This window comes from Olea europaea, chromosome 10 (assembly GCF_002742605.1).
Source record: "Olea europaea var. sylvestris chromosome 10, O_europaea_v1, whole genome shotgun sequence".
NCBI classification, from domain to species: Eukaryota; Viridiplantae; Streptophyta; class Magnoliopsida; order Lamiales; family Oleaceae; genus Olea; species Olea europaea.
In genome coordinates this window covers 24,720,114-24,730,960 of record NC_036246.1, presented here as the reverse complement: position 1 = coordinate 24,730,960, position 10,847 = coordinate 24,720,114, and the positions used below count along the sequence as shown (strand labels likewise).

Genomic DNA, 10,847 nt, shown 5'->3' with positions numbered 1-10,847 from the left:
GAGTGTGAATGCATGACCATCTGTAGATTTCGTTGACAAAGGTAATTTCAAGAAAAAAGGGAAAAGAAAATAATTTCAAGTGAGTTAAGATATGAACGCACTCTATAAAGATCACTGTATCATAGTAGAGTTGAGACGATAAGATAATTATCTTAGTTGAGTCAACTTCACTTGTAATTCTCTTTACAATTTAGGATAAAATGAGAACTGGTCAAACATGAAATCATTTTGAAACAATAATGAAACTCATTCTTCAATGTCATCTTGTTCGTGAATCAAACTTACAAAATTGATAAATACAACCAAAATATAATAGAGTTATGAACATATCCAATCCATTGAATTTTCTCCCAAAATATCAAATCCATTACCAACCCACTCAATAAAAACTATTTCCAATCAATTAGGTATTAATATATGAATTTATCCACTTAAATAGATACAGCCACAACATAAATCAAACAAGTATAATGTTAAAATTTATCCACTTAATAAAATCAAGTATCAATGTACAAATTTGAATGCACGATCTCCTCTACATTGCATTGACAAAATTACTTTCAAGAAAAGAGAAAAAAGTAAATCCTAGAAACACAAATTCCTCGAAATAGCTTGAACATGGCTTGACCTATGCGCATTGAATTCCAGCCCGTGTACAACGGGATTTTCCCACTACACTATTTCACCATCACTCCATAAAAAATGATAAACAATGGAAGAATCAGACAAAAGAAAATCACATTTCAAATTTTCAATAGTCGGTGCTGTTTGTATACTTCTTCTCCACTCTCTCTCTCCCCATACAAATCCCCAATTCTCTCTCTGAGCATATACACATGCATACACGGACAAATTTATGCTAGACTGAGCTCAAAAACCCATATACACACGTTTACAGAGTTGTTTTTATTTTTTATTTATTTTTTCTTGTGTTTTTAATTATGGGTTCGGAGAGTACGTTTACTGCTCAAAAGAGAATCTCGAGCGGGCTGCCGACAACCGCTGCCGCCGCAAATGGCGTTCGTGGTCGCGCAGCCTCTGTAATCCCCCGCGGTCGGCAGATCCAGAAGACTTTTAACAATATCAAGATCACTATCCTCTGTGGATTTGTCACAATCCTCGTTCTCCGTGGTACAATTGGCCTGGGAAGCCTCGTTTCCCAGAGGCGGAAGCTGAGAATCAGCACTTAATTGAAGAGACCAACCGGATCTTGGCCGAGATCAGGTCTGATAAGGACCCCACCGACCCGGATGACCCGACTGAAGAGTTCTTGAACCCTAATGTTACTTACACTCTTGGGCCGAGAATCAGTACATGGGACGAAGACCGGAAGGTATGGCTTCAGAAAAACCCTGAGTTCCCAAATTATGTCAATGGCAAACCCCGGATCTTACTTGTTACTGGCTCTCCCCCAAACCCTTGTGATAATGCTATTGGAGATCATTATTTGTTGAAGGCTATTAAGAATAAGATTGATTACTGTAGAATTCATGGAATAGAAACTCTGTATAATATGGCCCATTTGGATACAGAAATGGCGGGGTATTGGGCTAAGTTGCCGTTGTTGAGGAGGCTAATGTTATCACATCCTGAAGTTGAGTGGGTTTGGTGGATGGATAGTGATGCTCTGTTTACTGATATGGTGTTTGAGATACCTGTTTCAAAGTACAATGATTACAATATGGTTATCCATGGGTACCCAGATTTGTTGTTTGATCAGAAGTCATGGATCGCTTTGAACACGGGTAGTTTCTTGTTCAGGAATTGTCAGTGGTCTTTGGATTTGTTGGATGCTTGGGCGCCAATGGGACCAAAAGGTCTGATTCGTGAGGAGGCAGGGAAGATATTGACTGCAAATTTGAAGGGTCGGCCGGCATTCGAGGCTGATGACCAATCTGCATTGATATACTTGCTGATTTCCCAGAAAGATCAGTGGATGGACAAGGTTTTTGTTGAAAATTCGTATTATTTGCATGGGTATTGGGCAGGTTTGGTGGATCGGTACGAGGAGATGATAGAGAAGTATCATCCGGGATTGGGCGATGAGAGGTGGCCATTTGTGACACATTTTGTTGGTTGTAAGCCTTGTGGGAGTTATGGAGACTACCCAGTGGAAAGGTGTTTGAAGAGTATGGAAAGGGCTTTCAACTTTGCAGATAATCAAGTGCTGAACTTGTATGGGTTTAGGCATAGGGGCTTGGTGAGCCCAAACATTAAGAGGATCCGGAATGACACTGTTACTCCTTTGGTAAATGTAGATCATTTTGATATTCGGCATTCGGTGCATCTGAGCAGTGGATCTAGGAGCTAGCAGTGCAACACTCTGTAGGTAATGCACTTTCCAGCTACAAATTTGGTTTTAAAGTTCAGTCTGATTTTGCATGCAATAAAAATTTGTGCTACTTCGATTATATCAGATCCATTTTACTACCATGGAAACTTTAGTAGACTATGTTTTTGGTAACTTCCACGTTCAACTAATTATACTTATAATTTCAATGTCTACAGTTTTATGTAACATTGTCATTATGAAACTCTAATTATCAGCAATACTATGCCTTTCTTCATAAAGCATGCTACTATATAACAAGGACTTGCATTACATGGATTTGGGTAGTAATTTACCCTTTAGTTAAGTGTTTAACACTTAGCACAAAAGAATATCTAAATATACCACATTGTAATTGTGGGTAGTGGGTACTGTTTTTATTTGGTTAGAGTATGTTAGGGAAGTGTTTATATAGAAATGAGTGATGTAAAAGTGGGTAGTACTTGTGGGTCATAGGAAATGTGTGGTTGTAGAAGTAGTTGAACCAAGAATATCTAAATATACCACATTGTAATTGTGGGTCGTGGGTACCGTTTCATTTGGTTAGAGTATGTTCGGGAAGTGTTTATATAGAAATGAGTGATGTAAAAGTGGATAGTACTTGTGGGTCATAGGAAATGTGCGGATGTAAAAGTAATTGAACCAAGAGTGTTTAAAAGTACTTCCCAATCAAAGGCATAGATTCGCACATTCACTCTTCCACTTGCTATTCATTATACATTGAAAAGTGCAGACAAGGCTTTTGGGAGTATAGGGATACAATGGTGAACTGAAGCTGATAGAGCTTTATTATATTTGATATTCGGGTATGAGATCCATTTGTGCAGTGGTTGTGTTAGTTGTTTTGAATTTGAGGTTGATTTGATGTGAGTGGTTAAAATAGTGTTGAAGACACCCAATTCGGGAGAAAGATTAGCAGAAGTGTTTTTATTTATTTACCTATTTTGGAGGGGATGATGATTAATATATTACAGAGTTGCGGATGAATTTATGAGGACAAAAGTTTGATCTTATGCGTTATACCGATTTGTTCAATTAAGCTCTTGGGCCCTACTCTCAATTGCCTTTTACCTATAAGGGCATCCTGTTTCCTCCTGCATGCTGAGTACTCGTATGAAACCCAGAGGTGTGGAAGAACTTCCTTTCATTTACTTTTTAGAACTAATTTTTGAGCTAGTAACAGCACTTCATGGTTTATGGGGATAATTTTAAATTGTTTGGTATTCATGTGTTAGAACTTCCTTTCATTTACTTTTAGAACTAATTTTTGAGCTAGTAACAGCACTTCATGGTTTATGGGGATAATTTTAAATTGTTTGGTATTCATGTGGTAGAACTTCTCCACATAATTGTTAGCTGAAGCATTGATAGTTTATGTGAAAGTCAGGTCCGCGGGCTAGTTTTAAGTAACCTTTTCGTGCATTATGCCTTTGGCCCCATAAAGGGGATACATTTGAGGGTTGCTAGCTTAAGATGGGTATTTATTTATCCATTGTTATGCTATCTTTTGATAAATCATGTTTGATGAATCATTTGATGATTGATGATTTGCATTATATCTTGATTGAATGTGTTGTTTTTGCAGTATACCTGATTTATTTTAATGGGCAGATCAAGAATCATCAGCTCCAGATTGTAGTCGAACATGTTCTCAAGTCCTACAGGTTGTTATACATTTTTATGCATAGCCAGAGACATGGGACAAGAAACTCTCCTTTTCACAAGATTAGTCAAAATAGAACATTTTCTTGATTTTTTGTTCATTTTTCCGTTCAGTCAGCTTAGGTAAGACGGGTCGATAATTCTGATCTTCAACTGAAGTGATGTGGGTTGGAAGAACATTTTCACTGATTTAGTCATTAAAAAGCCTCGAACGGATTGTGATTGCCACAGGTCATATACAAGACCTACTGGGAACTCTTATAGTTTCATAAACTCGTGGACAATAATATCATGTATTTTTCCTTGTTTCGTATTGAAAATTTCAAATTTTTGTTGATTTTTTCCCCCTATCCCGTGCTCGCTTGGTCCATCCCCTTGACAGAACTGTTATAGGCTGATTTTCGGTATCTTTAATTAGATATGGTTAAAAAAATAAAATAATAATAATAATAAATTTATTGTACAATATTGTGTATTAGAAATGCCATGTATGTTTCTAGATATTCACACAACATCATTTAATCATACAAGCCTCGAATAAAAATCTAGCTAGGGTTCTTTGAATAATGTACTATTTTATACCAAGTAAATTCTTTAAATCTTTCCCAGTTCAATATGACCAAAAAAAGTTCTAAATATGTGGCAAATATCTGGGATACAAGTAGTGATTTTAATTGAGATGTTAATTGTACTTTAGCAAATCTATGTCAGATCTTGATGTATACCACAACAAACATTCTCCAAATTATGAAGAGCAATAGCATGACCAAGCAAAAGGCTTTTATAGACTATGCAATGGCACAACAGCAAAAAATTGAGCATCCATGTTGAGTCATACGAACAATTAGGCCAATGCATTGATTGGCTAAGTGCAAGACCTACTGGGAACTCTTTTGAAAGGATAGCAAAGCTCGATTCATCTCTGTAATTTGATCCAATAGTTTATTGATTTTCTGCAAATAGATGCAACAATTATCAATATGATAATGCGGCTTAATTAGTGATTATGCAAATTCGATGGGATTTTTCACAAACAGTTTGTCAGCAAAGTAAATTACCTCATCTTTCTCTTTCACAACGCGAATAAGCTGATTCACACTGCCTTCCTGCGCCCTAAATATCCTCCTCCGCCGGAAATATAGAAACAGTAGCAGCATCGCCACCATTGTGGCGTAACGGAAAGTCAACGAGGACTTCAACGTTGAAGCCAAATTACTCCAGATGAGTCTCGCGGTGTTATTCACCTTGGACCGCAGTATTTCCACCATTGAATCGAACCATAGTGCGATATCAGCCGCCGACCTAGCCTTTGGTCTTAGTATAGAAGGAGATGCACTCACTGCACTGGAATCGGACGGAGAAAACGTGGCCGACGAGTTTGAGTTTGAATCGGAATCGGACTCGGAATTTTCGTCATTGCATGGGGGTGATGTTATTGATAACTCGCCGTGAACCTGCAGTATTTCTTTAGAAATCTGAAGGTTCTCGTGGTTGATTGGAGGGAAGATGATCGTTGAGTTATTATTATCATCTCCGTAATCTCTGATGGCAACCATTGACCAGGGAATGTTTGGAGGTGGTGGAACTGCGGAGGTAGCGTAGTGGCACTGGGTTTTCTCCCGCTGTATTAGACTGATGGATAGTGCTACCGGTGTCCGGGGCAGAGGCTCTGCCACTTCTTCTTCTTCCTTGGCTATGGTTGAATCTGAATCCACCACCACCATTTATGTGAAACAATGGGACTGTTCAGGGTTATCGCTCGTTTCGAGGAGAAAATAAAGATTTTGAGTCGCGAAACAAAAACGATGTCGTTTGGCCTATGGCTCAGGCGTCTCGTCGTTTTCTCGAGTCTCGTATTTCAGTTGGGCTTAAAAAGCAGACCGTGCCGGGCCTATATATTACATCATAGTTTTGATATAAACTTTCAAATTTAAGAAATTTGTGAAAATTTTGATGGTAACATTTGTAACAATATGATAAAGATTTTGTGACCCATTTATGCACTAGTAAAAAAATCAAACAATATCACATTCACAAAAAGTGAAACAAAAATTACAAATTTAATTACAAAACACAATTTTTATGTCACCACTTATCATTGGCTACAAATTATTACATTAACTGATCACAAATTATTTGTTGGTTACAATTTATCCAATTAATTAATCACAATTACTCATTTAAATGATAATAAATTATCCTTTATCTCTCCCACCTCACCCCACCCCCACTCTACCACAGTTGTCACCATCTAAATTGTCGTAAAATCTCAAATCTACAACCCACCACAACTATCACCTGTACCCTACCCTACCTTTTCTATCCCATTCATCACTTGCTTTCTCCTCACACCATCATCATACCATCACACGGCAGCTATTTGTTTTTTTCTTTCTCTCAACCTCACAACATTTCACCCCATCCTCATCACCTTTGGTGTATGTAGGTGCGGAGTCCAATAGTGTGCATGCACTGAATTTTGCCTTAATACCTCACTGCTTCGATGTCTCTCATCTTCATCTTTGTAAAGCCTTGAATCTTTTTTTTTCACAAATCTTACAACTAGGAAAATGGTTCAAGAAGTGGAGATCCAATATTTCTCTGTGGATGGCTCTACAAAAGGAAAGAATGATAGAGGTTGAGGCGTGTTCAATTCCATTTTCATAATTTATTTATTTTTTAAAAATTATTAGTTAACCATGCTTTGCTATTTGTTTGTATATGCATTTTGTTTGTGAGCTTGTATGCTGAAGGCTTAGATCGATTTTATTCTCACTTTTTTTTTTGCTATACTGTAAGGAATTAGGGTTTATGTTTTGCTAAAAATATATCATGTAAAGTCTGTGTTTGTCAAATCTTTGCCTTGATTTTGTAAATCTAGTTATGATTAAGGTTGAGGAATTTTTGTTGTTGGAATAACTTGTTCTAAGAAAAGCTTGAAGGATTATTTTGAAAGATGATTAACTAGTGAATGAGTATTGTTTATGGGTTATTCTCGTAATTGGAGGCTTGAAACACTGACTTGGAAAAGCCCAGCAAAACTCTTAGAATTTGATTGTATAAAGTTTTAAATTGTGCCCGCACTAAATAACATTCATGGCTCCATCTTTAGATGGATAGAAAAATGGTCATCACTATAGCCCTCATCTCCAACAACATTCCTGAGCCGGGGTTAGCACACTTGTGCAATTTTGTCATTCCTTACGTTGGTCATAAAACCACTACTGCTACTTTTTACAAATGTGCTCAATCATTACGATAATTGATAACTCTCAATCCTTCTTAAATGATGCATTAAACGACTCTGCTTTTTTCAATGTCATCATATTGCATCGATATTTTCTGGATAATGTGTGCCAAATGGTCAATCCCCATTTGTGTTAGACAATCCCATGCATCTGTGATTTATTTTCTATTTTGATTATGAACTTATCGAACTCTTTGAAACTATAAAATTCTGCAATTTTCCTAAACAATACAACGATGTCATTGTCCCGATCTTAGTCTTTAGGTTACCCTATCTATGGAACATGCAATAACCATGATTTACCTAGAAAAAAGTTCAACGATACCAATTATTATTGACTGTCCCGGGTCAGTCCTGAATGCAAGGTTCTTGACGTCCTCAATTATTTCTCTCAACTTTGTGAACAACAACGCATCGATAGATAATTCTCGCTATCGACTATGCTAAATGCAAGAAAGTAAATTTGGATGTTGATATATTGACTTGTACAAATGATCAACTTTCCTTTGCACTAGCTTTCAGGGTTGTACCATCGATTAGAATTAGAGGTCGCTTCATATATCAAAATCCTCGAATGCATTGCTCAAGAGATATAAAAAAATATTTGAAGCGATTCTCGCTATCGGTCTCAATAAAAAATGTTGAGTCAAGATTAGTTATCCCCATGTTATAGTAATGTCTGGCCAATTTAGCATAATTATCTTAGGTTAAATCCATTAAATCCTTCAATGCATATTCTTTAGCCTTCCACTATTTCGGATAGCTCATGACCATCCCATATTCCTGACGGACATCGTTGATGATGCCTGTAGATTTGTATATCGTCCGTGAATCCTGCAATCTGTGTATTATTTGTCGACTAATAAATCATGATCAAGCTTGCCTATGATTATTTTGATGAATACATACTTCACAAATATGTTACTACGCATACTTGCTAACTACAAAGAATTTCATTCGTATCGATCTTCGTCACTCGCAAATGCCAAACTACATTTTTGGTCCATACAAATAATTGTGAATGTAGACTTGTTTGATTTTTTTTTTTTAATTTAAACTCAAAATTATGTTTCACTGCAATCGAGCACACAACTCTAGCAAATCTCTCTTTGTGTCAATTAGAAGATCATGTACTCACCTCAGCCTATGAATTCCCACCCCACTCATGTTTATGCCTGAATAAAGCAATCAAATCATGATTTGTAAATTTCATTTCATCCTCGTTTTCTTGAACTATCTTGTGAATTCCGTGCGTAACAGGGAGATTGTGGTGACTAGAAACTGTTTTGAGAATAACCACATCATCTTTATGAGTCATCTTCACTGTATTCCAAAAATCTTTTACATTACAATTCCCTCCATTGGAATATTCGTGTTCACTTTGAAAGGCATTATTTGTTGACCTAATGGTTGACTTTTCATTTTGATTATTACAAACAAATTGAGTTTAATTCTAATTAATTGAATTTAAGAGTTGTTAGTGATTATTGTGGAATTAATAAAGAATGAAAACACGAGAATCGACATCAAGATTCATACACATAGACGAACATCCTTGGCGCCAAACGATCAATGCACAAGCAAAGTTTGGAGATCGACAAACAAAGAGATTAAAATCGAGCTTTCGCGTAAAAAATCTTTTGGAAGAAAAAAATTGAAGACATTAGATATAGATGCATTTTAGTACTCAAATGTAAAGGTAAAACACTTTAATATTTCGCATCGATTATAGCTTAAACATTTTTTTATGCACAAGACTCTTTCACGACAATCAATACTTGTATAAAAATTATTTTAAAAAAGATAAATATTTCGATTTTCAAGAGTACATATTTGCAAAATACTTATCTATACAATAAATGAGAAAATCCGTCAATTACCTGCATGAAAATTCATCACGAATGAGAAAGTCCGGAGGGCCAATTTTCTGCCCATCCGGACGTCTGGATGACCCAACGGTCAATTTATTTTACCATTCTGATTCTGACTCAAACGACTTGTTTTTACCTCGTCCGAATGTCTTGTCCGGATGGATAGAAGTTTTGCCTATTTGAGTGCTATAAATACCTCTTCACTTCCTCATTTACAGCCACAATTCTTGAGCATTTAAGAGAGTTATTTATTGATCTTTTCTATCTTATTTTCAATTTTTATAAAATCAAATCATTTACTTCTTGAAAAACTTTTTGAGTAATCAAACTTTGCAAAATCATATATCTCATTAAAGTTTTTCATATAACACTTGAGCTATATTCTCTGTGATATACCTACTCTTTTTTTATTCTAAATTAAGTTCATATCATTAATTAAGAGAGAAGTAATTGATTGTAACTTCAATTTTCATTTAAATTTTGGATTGTGGGTCGGTTGAGGTCCCGAAAAACTCAAAGGTGTAAAAGGATCGATGTTCCTTGATTGTAAGTCATCGAAAGCGTTGTAAAAATGTTTGATTGTACCATAACTCAATCAATATAGTGAAAAAGACTTTGCTCGTGACGGAGAGCTTGGTAACAGGGGACGTAAATCATTGCATTGGATCAAACCTCCATATCACATCATTTGATTTCTCTTCCCTTTTACTTATCTTTGCTTTTATTTATTACGTGTGGTTTCATCTTGTCTTTGCTCTCTTTCGCATTTATAAATATTTGACAAATTGCTACATTTTGAGTAAGTAATTGTGTTTACTTAGAATTAACTTTCGAAAAAGTTGCAATAACCAATTCATCCCCCCTTGGTTAGTTAGTCTTAGGCTTTCATTATTCCTCAATAAAGTTACGCAAACAGGAATCGACTTACGGCCTTTGTTCAATTCAATTAGCAATTTCATTTGTACTTCAGAAGTAACTTTTATAGGTGAAATCGAAATGGTTGAATGCCAGTTAAATAAAAATTCAAATTCCATATTGTATTGAAAGGGATCAATGTTGAGTATGTTTTGTATATTATGGTACATTTTTGCAAACGATGTACTCGATGTCATCACAATTCCAATAACCCCATCTCCTTCACTCATCCATTCCCATTCCCATCGACCATTTTCATTTATTTGAAATTTACCAAAATAACAAATTAGGAGACATGCTAATGCCATATCTACATTATGAATCAAAATATTAGAAAAAATTTAGATTAACCATGAGAAATTAATCAATAAGGGTAGGAAGAGAAAAAAAAAAAAAGAAAAAAAAAACCGGCCTCAATATTATTTTTTTTCCCTTTTTTATAAAATCATCTACGTATGCTATAATATTTGTCGAAATAAAATTTAATGATTTAAAAAATATAATTACTTAACAAAAATGAAATTAAACATACGTCAATATACTTATCGATTCGAAGAATTGGAAATAAACAGTGTTTGATAAGTTTATGAGATTCTAAGGTTGAAATAGATGAATAATAAAAGTTTTTATTTGTATTTGAGTAAACAGATAAAGAAAATGATTCGATTTTGAAATTTTAAGTGAGAAATGTTTGATTTATATTTTATAACTTAAATGGCATTATTGTCTTTTAAACAATCCATATTTTTGTAATTGTATAAAATACTTAAAGATATTCTTATCTTTTAATCAATAAAAGGCTATGTACTGAATAACAAATATT

General features: G+C 35.2%; 1 protein-coding gene and 1 pseudogene across 1 annotated transcript; one reads left to right on the top strand and one right to left on the bottom strand.

The window, feature by feature from the left end:
• The first annotated feature begins 548 nt into the window (after positions 1-548).
• On the top strand, positions 549-4,333 carry LOC111401601 (annotated as a pseudogene).
• A 394-nt stretch (positions 4,334-4,727) lies between these two features.
• On the bottom strand, positions 4,728-5,809 carry LOC111401600. The gene is made up of 2 exons (XM_023029409.1): positions 5,050-5,809; positions 4,728-4,944 (listed from the first exon to the last, which is right to left on the bottom strand). Exons 1-2 carry the CDS (start codon positions 5,713-5,715, stop codon positions 4,870-4,872), a joined length of 741 nt encoding a protein of 246 aa, XP_022885177.1. The 5' UTR covers positions 5,716-5,809; the 3' UTR covers positions 4,728-4,869.
• Between the last annotated feature and the right edge of the window lie 5,038 nt (positions 5,810-10,847).

Excerpts from the sequence above, each read along its gene's own strand:
- LOC111401600 (XM_023029409.1), bottom strand. The coding sequence starts at position 5,715 with ATGGTGGTGGTGGATTCAGATTCAACCATAGCCAAGGAAGAAGAAGAA. Across the intron at positions 4,945-5,049 it reads TTGTGAAAGAGAAAGATGAG|AAAATCAATAAACTATTGGA; the intron begins GTAATTTACTTT and ends ATCTATTTGCAG.